The sequence below is a fragment of the Triticum aestivum genome, chromosome 7A (assembly GCF_018294505.1).
Source record: "Triticum aestivum cultivar Chinese Spring chromosome 7A, IWGSC CS RefSeq v2.1, whole genome shotgun sequence".
Lineage (NCBI taxonomy): Eukaryota > Viridiplantae > Streptophyta > Magnoliopsida > Poales > Poaceae > Triticum > Triticum aestivum.
Genome location: NC_057812.1, coordinates 727,099,004 through 727,122,322, shown reverse-complemented (window position 1 = coordinate 727,122,322; position 23,319 = coordinate 727,099,004). Strand labels below are relative to the sequence as shown.

Sequence of the window (23,319 nt, the reverse complement as noted above, 5' to 3'; positions counted from 1 at the left end):
GATTTTATCAAATTACATCCACCCACGTTCCACCACTCCGTCGAGCCTCTCGACGCTGATGACTGGCTTCGCAGTATTTCTCACAAACTGCGTTCCGCGCTGGTAGCGGAGGCTGACAAGGTCACCTTTGCTGCATATCATCTTGAAGGCCCCGCCAGTCTATGGTGGGAGAATTATGGAGCTATGCGCCCAGCGGGCCATGTCACTACTTGGGCTGAATTCAGTGAGGCTTTCCGTGAACATCACATTCCGGAGGGTCTCATGGACCGTAAACGTGAGGAATTTTGCAATTTCACCCAAGGCCGACTCTCTGTGGATGCTTACAGCAGGGAGTTTGGTAACCTCGCACGATATGCAACTGAGGAAGTTTCTACTGATGCCAAGAAGCAAGCAAGGTTCCGTAAGGGACTTAGTCCTGAGCTTCGCCGCGACCTCCGTCTGCATGAGTGCACATCTTTTCAGAAACTTGTTAACAAAGCCATCAGTGCTGAAACTGGTCAGACTGATTATGACGCAACACGCAAGCATGGCCGTGACATGGGTTCCTCATCCGGTGCTGGTCCTCAGAAGCGCCGCGTGTGGGTGCCCAACACCGCCCTGCCACCCAGGTTCACACCGAGGCCATCTTTCCAGGCGCCTCGCCCTGTTCAACAGTCTGCTCCAGCCAAACCCTATGGGGGTCCAACCAACAATGCTCCTCCACGTACCAGTTCCGTGACTTGTTTCAAGTGTGGGGAATCTGGCCACTATATGCGTGAGTGTCCCCAGACCAACCCCAACCAGTCTGCTAAAGCTGTTGGCCGTGGCAAGCCGACAGGGAAAGTGTTCCACGCCAAGCCGGCCACCGCTACACGTGGCCATGTCAACTGTATCTCAGCCTAGGAAGCTCAAGAGGATCCCAACGTCGTTCTTGGTACGCTTCTTGTTAATTGCCACCCGGCATCTGTTCTTTTCGATACAGGAGCCTCTCATTCTTTTATATCCGAAAATTATGCTCGTCTGCATAACATCGCATTCTGTGACATGCCAACCTCTATGGTAATTCAAACTCCGGGATCCAAATGGCAAACTTCTAGAGTAAGCCATGGAAATGAAATCCAAGTCGACAGACTAGTTTTCCTCGCATCTTTGATAGCCCTTAAATCTTCAGATATTAATATCATTTTGGGTATGGACTGGATGTCAGCTCATCACGCCAAAATTGATTGCTTCTCTAGGACTGTTCAACTCACCCATCCTTCGGGGAAGATAGTCAATGTCTTGACCCGAATAGCCAAGCGACAGTTATATTCTCTTAACGCCAGCCCTTTGCCAGACCTTGAGGACGTTCCGGTAGTCCGTGACTTCCCGGATGTCTTCCCAGAGGAATTGCCAGGTGTTCCACCTGACAGGGATGTTGAGTTCGTAATAGACCTCATTCCAGGAACCGTTCCGATTGCTAGAAGACCCTACAAGATGGCACCACTAGAACTAGCCGAGCTTAAGAAACAACTCGATGAGTCCTTGAAAAAGGGTTTCATCCGACCTAGTTCATCTCCGTGGGCTTGCCCCGTCCTCTTCGTCAAGAAGAAGGATGGTACGGACCGGATGGTTGTAGATTACCGACCTGTCAATTTGGTCACAATCAAGAACAAATATCCGCTCCCCAGGATCAACGACCTGTATGATCAGCTCGCTGGATCCTCAGTCTTCTCCAAGATGGATTTGAGGTTGGGCTACCATCAAATCAAAATCAGAAACGGGGACATCCCTAAAACGGCCTTTGTTACTCGTTATGGGCAATACGAGTACACCGTCATGTCCTTCGGATTAACCAACGCTCCAGCCACCTTTTCTCGGTTAATGAACTCAATCTTCATGGAGTATCTGGATAAATTCGTCGTAGTTTATCTCGATGATATACTCATCTACTCTAAGAACGAGGAAGAACATGCCGAACATCTAAGGCTAGTGTTGCAGAAACTTCGAGAGCATCGCCTTTATGCCAAGTTTTCCAAATGTGAATTTTGGTTGTCAGAAGTGACCTATCTGGGTCATGTAATATCTGGTAAAGGTATTGCTGTTAACCCTGAGCGAGTTCAAGCCGTCCTTAATTGGACTCCACCTGAATCGGTCAAGCAAGTTCGGAGTTTTCTGGGCTTAGCGAGCTATTGTCGTCGCTTTGTCGAGAACTTCTCCAAAGTTGCCAAACCTCTAACCGAACTCCTCAAGAAAGATAAGAAGTTCGAATGGACTCCACAATGTGAGCACAGCTTTCAGGAACTGAAAAGACGCCTGACTTCTGCTCCCGTACTGGTACCGCCAGACTTCTCCAAGGACTTTGTTATCTACTGCGACGCCTCGCGACAAGGACTAGGTTGCATCCTCATGCAAGATCGACACGTAATTGCTTACGCCTCACGGCAATTGCACCCACATGAGGAGAATTATCCTACTCATGATCTAGAGCTTGCAGCCGTAGTCTATGCACTTAAGACCTGGCGACATTACCTCCTCGGTAACCGTTGCGAAATATTCACCGATCACCAAAGTCTGAAGTACATTTTCACCCAACCGGATTTGAATCTCAGGCAAAGACGTTGGGTTGAGTTGATCACAGATTTCGACTTAGGAATAACTTACACCCCAGGGAAAGCCAACGTCATGGCTGATGCACTAAGTCGTAAATCTTATTGTAACAACCTGATGTTACAACAAAGTCAACCGCTTCTCCATGAGGAATTTCGGAAGCTTAACCTTCACATTGTTCCTCAAGGATTTCTTTCCACCTTGGTGGCGAAACCTACTCTTACGGATCAAATCATCGCTGCCCAGAAGCGAGATAAGGGAATAGCTAAGATCAAGGAGAACATTGCTAGCGGAGGTGCTAGTTGTTTCTCCATAAATGATCATGGTGCTGTGTACTTTGAGAACCGTTTAGTGGTTCCCAAGAACCAGCATCTACGGCAGTTGATCCTTAAGGAGGCTCATGAATCTCCTCTCACCATTCATCCGGGTAGTACCAAGATGTATCAGGACCTACGCCAGAGGTTCTGGTGGACCAGGATGAAGAGAGAAATTGCTCAGTATATTGCTAATTGCGACGTCTGTCGTCGTGTAAAAGCAGAGCATCAACGGCCTGCTGGCACCCTTCAACCCCTAGCTATTCCTGAATGGAAATGGGATAAAATTGGTATGGATTTCATTACCGGTTTTCCCAGGACCAAGAGAGGGAATAATGCTATTTTCGTCGTTGTCGATCGTCTTTCCAAAGTAGCCCATTTCCTACCTGTTCGTGAGAGTATAACCGCTAGTCAGCTGGCAGACTTATACATCTCCCGGAATAGTGTCTCTCCATGGTGTTCCTTTGGAAATTAACTCGGATCGAGGAAGTCTTTTCACCTCTCGATTTTGGGAAAGTTTCCAAAATGCTATGGGAACCCGTCTCTCCTTTAGCACCGCTTTCCACCCTCAGTCGAGTGGTCAAGTGGAACGCGTCAACCAGATTCTAGAAGACATGCTTCGAGCCTCTGTTATCTCATTCGGAATGGATTGGGAGAAGTGCCTTCCATTTGCCGAATTCGCTTACAACAACAGCTATCAATCTAGCTTGGGTAAAGCCCCTTTTGAAGTTCTCTATGGACGACGGTGTCGAACACCCCTTAACTGGTCAGAGACCGGGGAAAGACAATTCTTTGGCCCGGATATGATTCAGGAAGCAGAAGAGCAAGTTCGCATCGTTCGTGAAAAGTTGAAAACAGCCCAATCCCGTCAAAAGAGTCAATATGACCGAAAACATAAGGCTATGACTTTCGAGGTTGACGAGAAGGCTTACCTTCGGGTTACCCCTCTGAAGGGAACCCATCGTTTCGGTATCAAAGGCAAATTGGCTCCTCGTTACATTGGACCTTTTCGCATTCTCGCCAAACGAGGAGAAGTTGCCTACCAATTGGAACTACCTCCGCACCTCTCCAGAGTCCACGATGTCTTCCACGTTTCTCAACTCAGGCGTTGCTTCTCGGATCCTATCCGTGGAGTGGACCACGAAACGCTTGATCTCCAAGATAATCTTACATATCGAGAGTACCCCATTCGTATCCTTGATCAGGCCGAGCGTACCACTCGACGTCATAATATCAAGTTTCTCAAAGTACAATGGTCGCACCATTCTGAGGATGAAGCAACTTGGGAAAGGGAGGATCGTCTTCGACTCGAGTATCCCGCCTTCTTCCCGGAGGAACCCAAATCTCGGGACGAGATTCTTTTGAGTGGGGGTGAGTTGTCACATCCTAGTTAGCCATGCATTAGAGTGTTGCATCATGTTTACTTTTTCATCAGAAACCTGAAATGGGGATGACAGAACCCCCAGCCCCCTCTGAAACCAACTAGGGTTACTAAAAATAATTTTCAATGAACCTGAAATGCCCTTCTAAAATGCCCATCATTTTTGTCTTGGTTCAGAACCTCTGCCAAAAGTGGTGCACATTTTTCTAGGCCAGCCTAGGGTTTTTGAATTAAATCATAAATATTTGAATTTGGGCATTTAAAATTATATAAAATATTTAAATGCTCAAATATCTCCAAACTAAAATGTTTCATGTTGGAAATAATCCAACTATGGACCAGGAGTAGTTTGGTGATTTTTGGAGTTGCCTAAGTATTTTATTTAATTCAACAAAGTTGCAGAAGTATTAAAAAAACAGAAAACAGAAAGAAAATAGGAAAAGGCTTACCTGGCGCCCAGCACCCGGCCCACCTGCCGGCCCAGCCCAGCACCGCGCCAGCGAGCTGCTTGCCGGCCAGGCAGGCAGGCAGGTGCTCGACGGCGAGCACCGCATGGGTGCCACGCACCTGCTCGCCGCCTCGCCGCCTCCCTCGCCCGGCTAACGCCGTGAATCGGCCTCCCTCTCTCCCCCGAACCCCCCAGACACCCCCTCTCCTCTCCAGCTCCTCCCCCTCGCACGCCCCAGCCATGGCCGACGCCATCGCCGCCACCCCCTCGCCGTAGCCACGCCCTCCGTCCACCCCACGCCGTGCCACCGTGTCCAGGAGCTCCGCCGCCGTCCACTTCATCGAGCTAGCCGAGCCCCGTGTGCTCGTGCGGCCCGAGACCACCGCACCGACCTCGCCCGAGCTCGCCGTCGCCGGAGATCCCCTTCAACGCCGTCGCCGCCTCAGCTCGTCCCCGACCCCGCCGGTGGCCTCTACGGGAGCGCTGTGAGCCTAGCTACTCCTCCGACCCTCCCTCTCTCATTCCCGAGCCGTGTAGCCACCGCACGAGGATCACACGCCCGCACCGCCGCGGATCTCGTCGCCGACGTGCTTCCGGCCACCCTCCGGCCACAAGCTGGTGTCCATCTTACTCACCGAGTCCCGCAGCACCTAGCTAGCCACTCCCCGAGCCTCACCGACCCCTCTAGCGCCAAGTTCATCTTCGGCCGAACCCTGGTGGCCGCCAAAGTCGTCGCCGGCGCCAACTCCGGCCACCCCGACCCCAACGGACTCCACCAAGAGCTGCGGCTTGTCCTCAGCTCCACTCCGGTGGTCTCCGCGACCCATTTGGTGGCCGAAATGGCCAAAACCACTCCCGCCGCCGCGTCGGGCTCGCCGGCGGCTAAACGCCGGCGCCGCTGGCATTGACTTTGACCACGGGTGGGCCCTGGTTGACTCCCCTGAGTCAATGACAGGTGGGGCCCAGCCCTGTTAATTAAACAGGTTTAGTTTTAATTAAACTTTAATTAATTTAATCACCCTGACATGCGGGACCCACTGTCAGGTTTGACCCTGACGTGTTCCGTTGACCTGCTGACGTCACACTGACGTCAGGCTGACGCAATAATGATTTTCTGGAATTATTCTAATATAGGAAATTCCAGAATATAATTTAAACTTCAAAAATTCATAACTTTTATTCTGTAACTCCAAATCAGACAAATTATATATGAAAAATGATCAGAAAAATCCAATCTATCCATCTGTACTATTTTCATGCATGACTAAACAAGTTAACTTGATGTTTAATGCAGAACAAGGAAAAGCACTTTAAAAGGCCATGTTTGAGTTTGAAATTTGAATCTTTGATTCAAATTGGTTCAAACCCTCTGGTTTTAGTTGCATTAGCCCAACACACTCATATTGCCATGTTTCATGCATGCATCATATTGTTGCACATTGTTTGGTGATGGTTGTGTATCGGTGTCCCTTTGCGACAGGTTCTGCCTCCGAGGAGTATCGTGATTACCCTAACGAAGAACCGTATCAGTACATCGAACCATCAGGCAAGCAACCAACCATTTGATCATATCGATACAATCCCATGTTCTCGCTCCTGCTCTCTTTTACTGCATTAAGACAACGCGTTTCAAACTGCTGTGTGCTACGGTAGTTGAACCCATTTCCTCTGCATGACCTGTCATTGCCACAGTAACTAGATGAAACCCACTAGCATGTGTAGGAGTTGATTGAGCCATATGTATGTGTTGTTCCTACCTTGCTATGCCTGCTATGCTTAGAGTCGTGTCAGGTCTGGTTCATCTGGGTGATGGCTAGAGTGAAATGATTATGTCGGTAATGAGAGTGGTGTGGTGAACACGTTTTGATAAAGGTATCGATGAGAGGCCATGTAGGAGTACATGGTGGGTTGTTTCATTGAAGCCGACCTTAAGCACTGAGATCTGTATGTGTGATTTAAGATACAGCTACTACCATGCATTGGGCCCTGAAATATGACCCCGCTCGACTTCTTAATCACCCTAGCTCTCTGTCCAGGAGTTGCAAGTAGTTTCTGGTGTTTGTAGCCTACTGGAGGCCGTGGACAGCGCTGACCGTAGGGGTGGGCTGTGATGCGGTAGGTACGTGGCACGGTGTACCGAATACCCGTTAGGTATCTCGGGAACCCTGTTCACATCGTTCGGGGCCGTATGGGAAACCTCGGCCGGACTCCCTGCGGATGGAACCTGGATAGGCGATAAACCTGGACTAGAGACTTAAGTGTTTAGGTAGGTCGTGGTCTACACCCACGTCGGCTTTCGCTTGAAGTCTGCCGAGCACATGTCGTGTGCAGACGCTAAGTGGTGGAAACATGTATGAAGAAGTACACCCCTGCAGGGTTAACATGATCTATTCGAATAGCCGCGTCCGCGGTAAAGGACTACTTGGTTGCCTATACAGTTCATAGACAAGTAAATGGAAACTACTAAAAGCCTCAAGATAAGTGTGAGTGCCGAGGATGGTTCTTTCGTAGGAAGACGGAGGCGGATCCTCGGTAGTGTATTGAAGTGGTGAGTAGTGGACTCGTGTACGCAAAACCATTTCAAGTTGGAGTCTCGTAGGTTAGCCTAGCCAAGAGTCAAAGCTGGCTTGCTGCAATAACTCCACCAACCCTTCTTGATAATATGCATGTATGTAGGATCTGATGTAAGTCTTGCTGGGTACCTTTGTACTCATGTTGCTATAATTTACATTTTTTTTCAGAAGACGCTGCAACCCCTTCTGATGGGTTCTACGTAGACGTTGACATCAACGAGTAGGCTAAAGGCCCAGGTGGTGATCCTGAGCTTGTGAAGGACCACGTAGTATAGCTAGGCTTTCCAAGCCTCTTTTATTTTACTAGTTGTCTGTACTCAGACAAGTTACTTCCGCTGCTGGTCTGTATGACTGTATGACTTGAATGCTGGGTCGTGAGACCCGTACCTTTGTGTATGTTATGTATGGCTCCTGAGCCTTAAATAAAGTACTTGTGTCATAGAGTCATGTTGTGATGCTTCGTTGTATTTGCACATATCGAGCATATTGTGTGTATGATTGAAATGCTTGGTATGTGTGGGATCTGACTATCTAGTTGTTTATCTTTAGTAGCCTCTCTTACCGGGAAATATCTCCTAGTGTTACCGCTGAGCCATGGTAGCTTGCTACTGCTCTGGAACACTTAGGCTGGCCGGCATATGTCCTTCTTCGTTCCTGTGTCTGTCCCTTCGGGGAAATGTCACGCATTGAGTACCGGAGTCCTGTTAGCCCGCTACAGCCCGGTTTACCGGAGTCCTGCTAGCCCAGTGCTACAGCCCGGACCCACTTGCTGATGACCGACACGTTCGAAGCTGGGTCATGGATGCCTCTCCCTGTAAGTCTGTGCCACTTTGGGTTTACGACTAGTCATGTCAGCCCGGGCTCCTTATCATATGGATGCTAGCGACACTATCATATACGTGAGCCAAAAGGCGCAAACGGTCCCGGGCAAAGGTAAGGCGACACCCGTGGGGATACCGTGCGTGAGGCCGCAAAGTGATATGAGGTGTTACCGGCTAGATCAATGTGACATCGAGTCGGGGTCCTGACACCTCGAGATGTGGCGCCAGCGCCGACTGGCAAAGGAGCGCTGCCGCGGCAAGTACGAGGAGATGCTCGAGCGCAACCTCGAGGAGGAGCAGCGCGAGGCCGAGGAGGAGGCGCGCCAGGCTGCGGCTGCACAGGCGGCCGCAACCCCCCCCCCCCCCCGCCCCGGCACTGCCTGCGCCGGCACTGCCCGACATGACGGCATTCTGGAACACAGCGTTCGCCTGAGCCGGGCCGGCGCCGACGCTCATCGACTTCACGGACCCCGAGGACGACGACGACGACGCCTAGGGCAGCGCGCCGCCTCGTAGTTTATGCTGTTTTTTTAAATGCAAATGTGGACGCGTGGACTCTCGCCGGCCTTCGTGGCTGGCTTTAATGTTTAATTAATGATGTTTTTTTTAATATGCATGCATTTATTTTTTTTGGTGCCATCAAAATGGGTCTCAGGCCAGCGTTGGGCGCACGCACCGACTCAAATACGGTAGTGGACATCTTTGTCCGTCTGGCCGACCCAAACGGACAAAAAACAGACGAAATCGTCGTCTATTTAGGTCGGCCTGTTGGAGTTGCTCTTATGGATCGGCAACGGCAGTGGCTCTGATGTTGTTTCTCCTGGTGTTTGTTGCCTCGGTGACCATGACCCTAAATGGTCAATGGTTGACAGTAATTATATCATGGTAACCATGATCAGGTCAATGGTGGCGACGATGACACAAAGATCTTTGTCACTGGGTTATGTGTGTTAAGCTCAACACGTCTTGTTGGCTTCACTGGGGTTGTTTGACTGTACTCCAAGCGTAATTTAAGTACGTAGCGTGCCTAACTTGGTTAGGGTTTTAGACCTTGGACATTTTGGCCCTGATTTTCCATAAGAAAAAATGAAGTGCCTTCTTATTGTTCAATTGCAACTGCACTGCTTGTTTGGTTTCAGCGAAATTTCTTGAAGTATGCTCAGCATTTATTCAATTAAAATACTAATGCAAAGATTAATTAGCAGCGAAGATCATATTGATGGGTAACATGCTCCCACTTAAGCATGGCACTGGCATTGAAGAAAAGGTACACAAGAGAGAAAACAAGAAAAATTGAAATCATTATGGATGGATGAAATAAAAACGATGTATCGAAAGGATTAGCACGATGAGGAAGTAAGAGAAAAAAATGGTATCATCTGGGGTGGATGGAATAAAAAAATGAATCATCTGAGATTGATGAATAGAATTTGCGCAGTTGGGAAGGGAGAGAAAGAAAGAAGAAGAAAAAAAGGAATAGTTTAGGATGGATGAAATAAATGAAAAATAATCAAAATCAGCTGAGATGGATGTAAAAAGATCGTTGGATCTACGCAATTGCGAAGCGAGGGAAGGAAAGAAAAATTGGAATCATCTAGGATGGATGAAATAATAAAATAAAAATCATGTGTGGTGAATGAAAAAGATCTCTGCAATTGGAAAGCAGCAGCTAAACGCTCGCTGGGCCACCTTCCTTCTCGGTCCACCAGAAAAGTAGCAGTAGCTGCTGCGGGGTTCGAACACGAGCGCTTTCCTGCCGATTTGTCTCAATAAAAAACGTATTCCTGCTGATCTTCCCGTGATCCATCACCCTAAAAAAAGAAACTTCCAGATCGTGCCCAGTGAAGCTGCTGCATGGCTGATCCGATCCCTAGGAATGGCTATCATATCGGTAGTCCTATCAACACTGTCAACCGCAAAAGAAAAAAAAACACTGTCTGGGCTTTCAGTTTGTTTCGGAGACTTGGAGCTGAAAATCACAGCACCCACAGAGCCATGAACCTCGTAGTTTCACTATTATAGGGCATAAAAAGGTCAAAATTCAGAAACAGTTGTTCATCGGTTACTTCTTTGTTCAACTCAACCACTCGTCCCCCGCGTCGCCTCTCTAGCGACTCGGGCGGAGCCCTCGTCCGCGCCGCCGGGCCGCCCCCCTCACCCCCTCCCTCCCCTCGCCGTCGCCGGAGGAGGCCGCCAGGCTAAGCCCGGGCAGCGAACGGTGGCGCCGGGGTCTTCCCCTTCCTCTTCCTCTCGTCCGACGGCGGAGGAGGCGGTGGAGGATCTGGAGCCCCTGCGACGACGGCTTCCCCTGGCGGTGCGGCGCGCGGCTGCTGCGCGGCGTCGGCGTGGCCGTGCCTTGCGGTGTGGTTGGGGCCCAGCGACCGCGACGCCTCCTCCCATCCTTCGATATGACTCCGGCCACATCTGACGGCGGAGGACTGTGCGTCGCGCGAGGCTGCGGCTTCCCAGCGGCTTCTCTGTCTGCCGGCCATCTCGCAGCGAGGCCCGGAGCGAGGTCTCCGATCTGTTCAGGCCCTCCCTTGCCTCTGGATCTGGTGATGTGGGCTCCGGACCGATGGGCCTGGTCAGGCTCCTTTGGTGGTGATGTCATCGACGGTGGTGGGTTGTGGTTGCCGGGGCGGCGGCCCCGGGTTCGGCGGTGGCGGCTTCGGCCGGGGGGCGGAGCGCTTCTGGACGCGGCGGATCGAGGGGTCCCATGGCAAGATTGGAGTCGGCCTCGGCAGGGGTGGTGGTTTGTGGGCGGCGGTCGGTGGTCGGTGGTGGCAGGTGGCCGGCACATCTCCGGGAGAAATCCTTGCTCCATTCTTCACCGGAGCCAGTGACGGCGGCGCCCGCAGGTGCCGCGGTCTTTCTTGGAAGCGTCGTCGTGGAGGTGCTCCACCTTCTCCCCACGGCTTGGGCTCCAGAGGGAAACCTCTGATCCGCTGGATTGGGCGATGGAGGCGTCTTCACGTCTTTCTCCTCCGTGGGGGCATCGTTTCGGAGCCGGCTACGACTGTGAGTCTGGAGGATGATGGCATCTTCGCCGTCGATGGCAGCATCTTCGCCGCGTGGTTTGCTGAGGTTGGGGCGGGGCACTGGTTTCTGTTTGGCAACGATGATGGCGTTGAGAGGAGCTTGGGTCGCGGTGTGGTCTTCGGTAGTCGGTTCTTCCCGACGTGTCCGAGGTGCTCTTCCGTGGCTGTTGGGTTGCTTTGAAGTCAAAGCTACGTTGGAGCGTGTCCAGTGGTGACGATGACAGACATTCGGTGGCCGTTTTGCGGTGGGCATGATCGGCGCAAGTCCTGCATATTTCCCTTGTCTTGCTCGTCGTCAAAGTCGAAGCTGTCGGTTGCTTGCGCGTGTGGCCAACCGTTGGCATGTGCCGTCGTGTCTTGTTCCATGTTGGTGGCCAGGTTGGCCGGTGGTGCCCATGTCATGTGGGTTGTGATGTATCGGTTTTAGCCCGGTTTTTGTCAATTAATCGGGCAATTATCTTATTCTTAATCAATGAAAATGGTAAGTCTTTTGCCTCGTTTCAAAACAAACAAAAAAATCTGAAACAACTCTGCCAAGTTGCTGTACATGCAACATTACAGGCATCGTAGTACAACTAGAAGCACGACTACAATGCAAGGCGCACAACAGTGCTTATTTCAAACTCTTTTAAACTACCTACCTGAACAATACCCACAAACATAGAGCACTTATGCGTTATATAGAAACTACTCATGCAAAAAAATGAAAATTATGATCCAAGCTCGGTGTGTATGATCATGTTCTGCTAAAAACATTTCCTATGTAAATGCTCTTATATTCTTTACGGAGGGAGTACTTAGCAACTATCTTGCTAAAAAAAAAAGGGCAGCCCGGTGCATGTAGCTCCCGCTTGCGCAGGGTCCGGGGAAGGGTCCGACCACTTTGGGTCTATAGTGTGCAAGTTGCTAAGTACTCCCTCCATAAAGAATATAAGATGCAAAAATCATGTAAGTTATTCCACAACCATCTTACACATGGCACTTCTCATGCAAAACTGTGTACCTAGTTGATTGTCTGAAGTTAGAGACACAAAGCAGTATTCAGCTATAATTCAAACATATATATCCTTCACTTGTCAGTTCTCTTCCCAATCCAAGAAAGGTAGATTCCAGATTGGCGAGACATGGGCAGCGCAGGCTGGGCCGGAATAAGAATTTATCGATGATTTGTTGCTTCATTTTGTCAGCGTGCAGCAGAGCAGGCCATGACCATCATCAGATGTAATGGAGATCTGAATCATCATCGCATTTTTTGCATGACGGTCTCTAGGAGAAACCCTTTGGATGCTTTGGAGAAATTCAGGCGGCGATTTCAGTGCGCTGGGAACCTGAACATTGTCGCTAATCCTAGTTACAATTTGATTTTATTTTTTTGTATAGCCACTTATTTTCTAGGTTCTGATTAACACTTTCGGCATGGAGTTTTGTGCTTACAGTTTCCCCAATGTGTGTTTACCGATTTATTGTAAAGGGCTAAAAGGAGCCTGGGATCATTTTTAGATCTCCAGAGAATGTATGCCCTATAACCATGGGATGAGTAATATTGTCAAACCCCCGCCCTCTCCATCCTTCAGGCTTTGTTCGGTTAATCCTCTCCCCAAGAGGATTGGAGGGGATTGGCAGGGATTGGTTCATATTTTGACTTAGAAGAGGTTTAAATCCCCCTCAAACCCCTTCAATCCACTCGGATTCACCCGCAACCGAACAAGGCCTCAGGGTCTTGTGCTCCATGGGCAGCGTCAATGTTGTTTTCTCCTGGGTGATGGTGTGATGGTTTGGGGCCGAAGGTGGTGACAGTAATTATACCCCAGTTACCACAATCAGAGCAATGGTGCCCACAATGACGCACAGGTTTTTGTCACTAGGTTATGTGCATTAAGCTCTGTCCGTCTTGTTGGCTTCACTGGGATTGTTTCACTAGAGTAAACAGGCTACATAAGAATGCATGCTGACCTGTTACCTAATTGAACTTCGTCCAGGAAAAACACGATGAATTTTCCTTGACTAGATAATGCTGGAAGTGTTCTTACACATAAATCTACCTCAAAAATCGCCAAAAACAAATCGATTTAGCTCCTAAACACCAGTGCCGTCCCCGATAAAAGGAGGCGAGCTTATTTGTCATCCCTGATGACAACGGGAGCGCAGGACACAGGGATAGTTTCAGTTTGTTTTGGAGATTTGAAGCTGAAACCAGAGCCCACACAGAGCCTGAACCTTTTTGTTACAGTGCTATAGGACACAAAAAGTCAAAATTCAGAAACAGCTCTGCAAAGTTGCTGTAGTGCAACATACAGGGATCGTACGTAGTATAACTAGAAGCATGAGTACAATAAAAGGCGCATGAAAGTGATTATTTCAAACTCTTTTACGCTACCTAACTGAAGAATACCCACAAACAAAGACCACTGTTGTGTACTTGTGTTCAAAAAAGAAACTAGCATCCAAAGAAGTGACATGTATTCATCCAAGGGTTACACTAACAGATAGCAGCAATGATTTTATATTTCAAACCATTGGCAGGAAAGAAAGGAAATGATTTGCATCATCAGCACAATTTCACACACCATATCGTTAGCAGACAAGTGACCATTTACTAAATCATTGCAAATAAGATGGTTATAATTCACGTGGATGCAAATGCTGTAGAAGATCAAATTTTAAGCCTCAGCATGATGTTCGAGAAAAGTTTTCCTGCATGATAACCATTGTCCATGTCTTACTGATCATAGTACCTTAACACAAAGACTACACGAGTTAAGCAATGCATGAAGGTAGAAGTTGACCAAACCAGAGACCAGTACATATGACAGAAAGTTCAGTACAAATTTGGATAACTGATCACAGAGAAATCAGTCAGGTTCCCTCCATACTGAACCACCATTGCTCCAAACCGGAAAAACATGCATTCATCAGTCAGAGAAAATGAGAGCCAAATTCAAGCAGACATACCAAGCCCACTGCTCCATAGCATGAAGAATTGACTCCGATCAGAGATCCACTTAGCAGTGCAATGAGAGTGACTCGGTGTACAACGGCACATAGGGCAGAAATAGCGGCTTGGCACCTCCAAGATAGGAGATCACTTTGACCTGCCGATTATCCATATTATAGCACATTAATGTGACACCCCCCGCAATGAAGAACAACGAATTGCATTCTGGATGAATCGCAATGAAATCAAAATCCGCATCAAGCCATAAGTCTGTCCATCCACATATGTCTGAAGTTTTAATGCTATGCTTCACTATCCATTCTTCGCTTTCATAATTTTTCAGAACATAAACTACCAATCGAATGCCAACACCATCTTCATCCCTCTGAAAATTGGCAAAATGCAAGCATCCCTGTGACCGCTGAATAAAACCATGAGCCAGACCAAAATCATCAGCCTGACCACCAGGAACCCTGAATAACATCTGGTGAACAAAACCATCGGCCGGACCAAAATCATCAACCTGACCACCAGGGACCCTGAATTTCATCCAGGTTTCTCCCTTTGTGTCCACCGCAACTACACAATCGTGATATTCAAGGTCAAGGGCACGAAAGAACAGAAGGCCGTCGAGAAAGACTGTTGCGGAGGAGTGCCGAGTAGCTCTGTTCCATCTCTTCTCCTTATGAATCCATTCTCCGGTTTCAGACGAATACACTGCCACTCCCGAAAGCTCAGTGTCCTGACTATAATTGTGCTCAACTACCAGCTCAAACACATGGAAATGCGGCGATAGAGCCGGGTCGAAGCCCAGAGATGTGGTGGCCACCTCGCTGCTGTCCTTGCAGGAGTTGGGCAACACGACCCACTTCTTGGTGGCGGGATTGCACACGACATAATGGAACGCGCCAACCCCGCCGGAGACGTGGTAGCATCGGCAGAGGAGGAGGCCGTTGCAGGAGTCGAGCAGATCGACGGGCAGGTGGTGGTTGGGCAGGAAGCTTAATTTGGTGCCGAATGGAAGGCGGCGGTCCCCCGAGACGCTGGTGAAGCGGAAGGGCAGCTCCAGGAGCCGCTGCGCGGTGGTGCCGGTGCTGCTGCCGTAGAAGAAGCCGGCCAGGGTTTGGGGGAGCCGCTTGCGGTGGTCGGGGTGGTGGATGAGGCCGAACCAGTGCCTCGAGACGCACTTGCAGCGGCAGAGCTCCTTGGCGGGGACGCGCGAGAGGATCTCCACGAGGATGTCGTCGATGAGCCTCCCGGCCGGCGGCCCGCCGGGGAGAGCCCTGCAGAAACACGGGCGGAGGAGCAGGAGGTCAGGGGATCAGATACGGAGGAGGAGGGGTTGATGGTGGTTGTTGCCGAGCGTACCGGGCGCGAATCGACGAGCGGCCTTCCTCTCGCGGGGGAGAGCGCTCTCCCGCGGTGGACATGGCGACGGGCGGAAGAAATCCGGCGGCGGCGGTGGCGGCGGCGGCAAGATGCAGGGGATTAGGGAAGTTTTTTTTTTCTTTTAGGGGAAGGGATAGGGGAGAGAGAACTTTATTTAGGGGTAGGGGCGAATGGGCCGTGGGTGCGCCATTTAAACGGGCTAACTGTATCGCACATCTCCTACACGGGCTTAGCAAATGGGCCGTGGGTAATTTTGCCAATGGGTATGCCTACCCCGAAAAAACAGGACATGACAAGAATTGAAGAGATTTTATACCCACGGGTAATGGACATTTATACACACAAAATATAAGGAAAAAACAAACAAACAATTACGGGAGGAAGGATGTTTTCATGCAACGCACGCGACATGCAGTGGTCGCTGTGGTTTGTTCCGGATCTTCGGGCGGCAAGCCTGCTAATCTATTGACGAGGAGAGAAGCCGCGGGTGGTCCTCGTCGACGAGGTTGGTTGTGTGGGTGGACTCTCATGCGAACCGCGCGGGCAAATTTTTTGTACCGTGTGTTGTGGTACACTTTCGTGTCATGTGTCACAACTTGGGGAGCCCATTAGGCGCACTATGGAGACCTCCTCGATCGATGCGCATGGCGGCGATGCGCGAGTGGGGGTGATTAACTCCACCAGGAGGATTGGTGCGCGGCGATGCGCGAGTGGGGGTGATTAACTCCACCAGGAGGATTGGTGAGCAAATCCCTTCGCTTTGGCACTTCAGCCTCCTCTCTCGCAACTCCCCGCAAGATCCATTTCTCCCCATTTTGAGGGATGAGGTCTTATGCGATGGCGATGGTGATGGGAGAGGAGAAGCTACGGAAATTTTCAGGAGATGCTTGCAAGATTGCGCACCTTTGTGAGATCTGCTCCTAGTGCAATGAATGGGAGGCGATGAAGTTGGAGGCGGAAGCGGTGCTCGATGTGCTGATGGAGGAAGAGGAAGAGATGTTACTCGGAACGGAGGAGCGGAAGCACTAGCCGGAGATCTTGCTTTGGCCTATGGATCGAGTGGACTCGAAGATTCCCGCACAGGCACTGAAGTGGGTGGCGTTCACGTCGCTAAGCACCACGCCGCTGGCTCCGGTGAAGGGTCTGAGGGAGTTGGTGCTTGCGCTTCTATCCCCAGGTTCGATCCATGCTCCGATTGTGATTTAGGAAGAGGCGGTGCCTCCAATGATGGTGAAACGGAGGAAGGAGATGGCGGCCGATCTATGAGGAGAGGTGGTTCTCCGCCACACGATGTGGTTCACGCCCAAGGAGCACCGCTCAGCATGCCTTGCCGAGTGCAAAAATTAGGAGTCGCTCCAGCTAGAAACCGCTTCTGGTTGCTGGCAGGAGAGGATTGCTCCGACGAGGGATTGGATGGAGACTCGGATTCCTGTAATTCTATTGACATTTCTCGCTATTTTCATTTTACTGCACCTATGGATATGGGAATGAATGAAAGTATCAATCAAAAACTTTGTCGGATCAGACAAATTAATCATCAATCGAAAAATGATGTCGAAAATTATGTCTAAGTTTTTTTCTTAAAGATGTTGAAAATCACAAAGGATTTGGGGATGATTTGAGAACTTATGTTCCTGATACACCTTATTTCCCCTTCATTGATTCCCCTACTTAGGGAAAATATCATAATGCTATTATCGATAAGGCCCTAGTTAAAATGAGACCTTACATTTCTAGTGCAGTTGACTTCTGTAGAATCCCATTTGTCTTTGATAGTACCGAGGGACATGATGATTTTGCATTACATAGAGAGACAATGTTTTAAATAGCGGGCTATGACATTTAACGGCGACCCTTAAAAACAGCTATACCTGAGCTATAGCGACAAATTATACATGAAATCATTTAGCGGCAACATTCTCAAACAGCTATAGCAAGGTTATAGCCGGCTATTTAAAACTATGAGAGAGAGCAGAGGTGATGTAGAACAAATTAATGCTTGTAGTGCTAAATGCTAGTTGGGTAGTAATAGGATCCCCGTAATGTGCTTTTAGAGAAACTTTGACTACCTTTGAAGAAAATGATCAAGTTCAAATGAGGAAGCACGTGAAGTTGTAGCAGCTGGGCCTTTTCTGATATGCTCTCAATTTTCTCATGGGCTAGTGGGGCATGCTTAAGGATCTGATATAGCCCAACGGGACCCACACACTATACAACCCTTTAACGGTGGCGAAAGGGCGCATCCTGGCGACGTCCACGTCGGATCAGCTATAAGACAAAACAAAGAGATATTTATTCTCGGGAAAAAAGAGAGAAAGGGATTGGGCCCCAGTCCAGATCCCCCAATTCCTCTCCTTCTCCCCTTGCCGCAGCCGCCGCCGCCACCGGCAACCTCCCCTCAGCCACGCCCTCCCCAAGACCCCAACGGCTGACTATCACCATCGGCGACCTCCCCTCCCCCTCGCACCAGATCGAGCAGCAGGTCGCAGAATGTCCCCCTGCGGATATGAGTTTATTTCCCCCTCGTTATATTCCGTCAAATGCCTGACTTACATCGAGGAGTTGATAATTAAAGAAGGTCCCTTTGATGGACTGATGGGTTTCTCCCAGGTAACATCAGACTGGGACCACTTCTTCCATAAACATATACATGGTGGCTAAATTCCTTGCAGTCAACGATTGCAAATTGCATGGTAATATCAGGGTTTGATTCTATCTGGTGCACTTCCGATGCTCCAAGAACAAGTAAGCTGATGGATTCTGATAACCTTACCACATCAACTCCAGTTCGACTATTCCAGGCTTCCGGTAGTACTTCTTTCGACATGCTGAATTGCTGGTAGAGCTGCAACTTTCTTTAGCTCATTGTTTTGGGTAACTGAATCGGATGGGGATGAGCGACTACATTGTAAGAAACCTGTCATATAACACATAAAATTTCACAAGCATAATGTCATTCATAGATTATCTATAGCTGGTTTGTAACCACACTTTCCATTTGCTGCTTCAGGTGAGAAGAGCCCTTGTGATCATGCACCACCAGAGGGACGAGGTGGAGTTCCAGAGGGAGCACCATGTGATTGTCCGCAAGGCTTGAGCTCAACCGAACCAACGGAACTACTATGGAGTCCTTCCTCCTATTTTCTGCTAATCTGATGTGTGTATAAGTAGTGCTAAGACTGCAGCCTGTTTCTGGAGGAAATTTGTTGCATCGTTGAAATTGAGTTGTAGTTGTACTACTTTTAAGCTGCAGTTGTAGCCCTAAATTATCTTAATTTGCAATTTACTTGATCAGCTCGTGCACACAATCATGTTCCCACTATGATGTTTGAAGTTCACAATTAGCAGTTCTGTTGAAGCTAACTCATTGATTTACAGGGATGGAAGATTTGTGGTCTGATGGACGTAATTAGCAAACAATTGGATCAGGTTTCAGAAAGTGTTTATGTAAGTTTCGTCGTCCTATATTCACTAGTATATTGTTATCGAACTGTGTCACGGAGGTTATTAATAGACTTGTCCAGTCATGAATTATTCAGTAAAAGGGGGTGCTTATGTCCTCAACTGTCTGGAAGAATAGCGGTTGGATATCAAGACTTACATTTTGAAAAGCACTTCCTATATTAATTTGTTTGTTCTTGATTTTTATTTAATCTAGAAGCCCTTGATTTTAACACATTAAGGATCTAGGGAAATTTTATCATTGGTCAATGGCCCGATGCTGAGTTTGCATAATTATTAGTAATATAAGGTTGATGATCGACTTATACATTGCACACCTCTTAATAAATTAATCAGTTAGATTGGGGGTGCATTCTTGATTGCTGCAGTGCTGGATGATTTTGAGCGTGGCTTTTATATTGAGTGAGAGATGGACACCTTTTTCAAAGGTTAGCTGCATTTGATTTTCTTTATAGAAATGCCCTTAAAACAAGATCCATAAACAATACGGTGTTTTTGTGCTAGAAAAGTAGTAGAGAAGGAAACAACTTCAATCTGGGTGCTGATTTTCTATTTTATTTTTGTTTTGCCTCTTGCAATCTGGGTGTTACAAAAGGAGAAAGAAAGTTTGCACTAGTTCATCGACTCATTTGTACAACCCAAACAATATTTTTGTCCATGGCTCTATTTCATAACTGTACCAATCTTACTATTTTTAATCTCCGGATCTTTCTTGTAGTTTATGGGAACGCTTTGAATTGCTTGGATTATGGCGACAAGAGTTCTTTGCTGATTGCTTCTGGTGGTTTTGACCTGTACTAAGGGTATGGGATCCCTGCAAACCTGGTAAACATAGAAAACACTATATTTTGTGTAGCTTTGTTGGAAACACGTTCATATTAGCTCATATGTTATCCTTTCAACAGGAACAACAACTCCTATTTTTCCAGTTCTCTTCACACTCAAGCTTATCTCCTCCTGCAAATGGCATCCAAATTACTGGTTTCATTTGATATGAACTTCGCTTCATGAGAAATTGGTGTTGTGGGATCTAAGAACAGCTGTAAAATTCTGTTAATCTCAATTACTCCCTGATTCATTGTCTTCCTCTCAAATCATTGCGTAAACAGACAATTAATGATTTCGCTTGGATTTTGTGCAAGTTTCCTTGAGATTTAGAATTTTAGTCGAGGAGTCTTGGCTTCTTGTTGGTCTTTGCATTTTCTGGATGCTTGAATTTAGAAAATGTAGTCTCTGCACTCTCTATATGTATCGTCCATGACAGCAGTCATCTAAGATGTAAGACCGTGACTTCTGTGTTCATGTAAGACCACTAATAATATCTCTGATTTATTGTATCACCGTTGACCTTGCAGTTCTGTCACACATAGTTCTCTACCGAGCTGGTACATTAAATATTGTATGAACATGTCTCTCTATTTCCAGTTTTCTGTCTCTTCTTTTAGCTCTATGCTCATATGGATACATTCCATTTAAGTCGTTGATATACTATGACCTCCATTAGAGACTGTTCATTTTATCTGCTGTGTTCCTTTATTTTTTTTCCATCTTAGTTTACTTCCTGTTATTGACATTTCTTACTCAGGGACACCAGGTCGAAGATGAACCCTGCAACTACATTATTCGTGGTAAGCACACATAGATCCCTTTCTAAAACAATTCCTTGGTGCTGCACCTGACGTAAAACACAAAACAAATGCAGGCACACCTGACGGTGTCAAGTACTTTGGCGAGCAGGAGAAACATTGCTTCTGGGGCAATGAAGTGAAGCTCTATGAACATCATGTGGATAAACTCTTCGCAATGTTTTGGCACAAGAAGCCAAAGATCAAGTACTATGTCTGCACCATTTGCCAAACCAGGCCAGCGCACGGTATTCTCAAACAGACGGCCTGCTCTTGATGCTTAGATTGTTCATCTGAATACGTGTTTCATATTGTAGTATGCAAGTTTCACCCTGATGCATGTTCTATTGTCGTTTATTTTCCAGTATTGTTGCCCTTGTTTCCTGTTTTGCATCATCTGGTGTGCAATGTCATATTGGTCATGATCTAGACATCTCCATCGACCACATATATATTGTTAGCTTATTGTTCCTCTGAAATTACACTAGCCATAATGCACTAGCTCTTCTAAGTCTCAAGTACATAATTTTTTGGGTGGTAACCCTCTTGAGGATAATTATAATGGTGATACTTTTTTTGGTGAATATAATGGTGACACATGTAGTAGAAAAACTTGTGTTGGCCTCCAAATAATACCGCCTCATCTTGGCTACCTGTCTTCTCACTAAACTAAGCCTACTGTCATACATACATGTTAACGAATAAAACATCTTGGTTACTATGCACATTTTTTCCTCAAAAGGTCATGATCTACAAACCTATAACTCCATATTACAGAGTGCAACTTTTTATGGATTTCTCTCACACAAAACATGCTTATTGATTTTCACAGCTTACCGGCGCAGGCGGAGAAGGAGCCGGAGTGCCGCCACGCGCCGGAGAAGGAGGCTGAGTGCCCTGATCACTCGCCGGAGGAGTAGGCGGAGGAGGAGGCGGAGTGCCCTGACTCGCCAGAGGAGGAGGAGGCGGAGGCGTCCAGTTCGGAAGGTTGATGAGCTTCTTCCGCCATAGGCATGGAGTCTTCAAAGCAGAACCCAGCCGAGTCTCCCCTTCACCGGTAGGATGGTCAAGCTTGAGCTTCTCAAATCCCTCCGTTATTTCGTCCACCATCACCCTAGCATATCCTTTTGGAATCGGTCGGCAGTGAAAAGCCAAAGAACAATAATCAACTAGCATAGGAAGGCAAAACAAGCATAACTTCAAAACCTTAAGCACATAGAGAGGAAACTTGATATTATTGCAATTCCTACAAGCACATGTTCCTCCCTCATAATAATTTTCAGTAGCTTCATGAATGAATTCAACAATATAACTATCACATAAAGCATTGCTTTCATGATCTACAAGCATATAAGTTTTATTACTCTCCACATAAGCAAAATTCTTCTCATGAATAATAATGGGAGCAAACTCAACAAAATAATTATCATGTGAGGCATAATCCAATTGAAAAACTAAAATCATGATGACAAGTTAGCATACAAGTCATCACAATAATCATTATAGATAGCAACTTTGTTCTCATAATCAATTGGTACCTCTTTCGAAATAGTGGATTCATCACAAAATAAAGTCATAACCTCTCCAAATATACTTTCATCAATATAATCATCATAAATAGGAGGCATGCTTTCATCATAATAAATTTGCTCATCAAAACTTGGAGGACAAAAAATATCATCTTCATCAAACATAGCTTCCCTAAACTTGTGGCTTTGCATATCATTAACATCATAGATATTCAAGAAATTCATACTAACAACATTGCAGTCATGCTCATCATTCAAAGATTTAGTGCCAAACATTCTAATGCATTCTTCCTCTAGCACTTGAGCACAATTATCGGAATCCTTATTTTCATGATAGATATTAAAAAGTTGAAGCATATGAGGTACCCTTAGTTCCAATTTTTTGTAATTTTTTTTATAGACTAAACTAGTGATAAAACAAGAAACTAAAAGATTCGATTGCAAGATCTAAAGATATACCTTCAAGCGCTAACCTCCCCGGCAACGACGCCAGAAAAGAGCTTGATGTCTACTACACAACCTTCTTCTTGTAGACGTTGTTGGGCCTCCAAGTGCAGAGGTTTGTAGGACAGTAGCAAATTTCCCTCAAATGGATGACCTAAGGTTTATCAATCCGTAGGAGGTGTAGGATGAAGATGGTCTCTCTTAAGCAACCCTGCAACCAAATAACAAGGAGTCTCTTGTGTCCCCAACACACCCAATACAATGGTAAATTGTATAGGTGCACTAGTTCAGCGAAGAGATGGTGATACAAGTGGTATATGAATGGTAGATAAATGTTTTTGTAATCTGAAAATATAAAAACAGCAAGGTAACTAATGATAAAAGTGAGCACAAACGGTATTGCAATGCATTGAAACAAGGCCTAGGATTCATACTTTCACTAGTGCAAGTTCTCTCAACAATAATAACATAATTGGGTCATATAACTATCCCTCAACATGCAACAAAGAGTCACTCCAAAGTCACCAATAGCGGAGAACAAATGAAAAGATTATGGTAGGGTACGAAACCACCTCAAAGTTATCCTTTTTGATCGATCTATCATAGAGTTCGTACTAGAATAACACCTTAAGACACAAATCAACAAAAATCCTAATGTCACCTAGATACTCCAATGTCACCTCAAGTATATGTGGGTATGATTATACGATATGCATCACACAATCTTAGATTCATCTATTCAACCAACACACAAGTACTTCAAAGAGTGCCCCAAAGTTTCTACCGGAGAGT

At 47.2% G+C, this 23,319-nt stretch overlaps 1 protein-coding gene and 1 long non-coding RNA gene across 2 annotated transcripts; one reads left to right on the top strand and one right to left on the bottom strand.

Moving 5' to 3' along the window:
• Positions 1-13,784: 13,784 nt before the first annotated feature.
• LOC123149742 (uncharacterized) lies at positions 13,785-15,605 on the bottom strand. Its single transcript, XM_044569450.1, has 2 exons — positions 15,447-15,605; positions 13,785-15,361 (listed from the first exon to the last, which is right to left on the bottom strand). The coding sequence occupies exons 1-2, from the start codon at positions 15,506-15,508 to the stop codon at positions 14,146-14,148; spliced, it is 1,278 nt and encodes a 425-aa protein (XP_044425385.1). The 5' UTR covers positions 15,509-15,605; the 3' UTR covers positions 13,785-14,145.
• A 2,520-nt stretch (positions 15,606-18,125) lies between these two features.
• Positions 18,126-21,442, top strand: LOC123147115 (uncharacterized). Its single transcript, XR_006473055.1, has 6 exons — positions 18,126-18,375; positions 18,478-18,914; positions 19,648-19,754; positions 19,835-20,557; positions 20,632-20,802; positions 21,387-21,442. It is a non-coding gene; the product is annotated as an uncharacterized lncRNA (long non-coding RNA).
• The last annotated feature ends 1,877 nt before the right edge of the window (positions 21,443-23,319 follow it).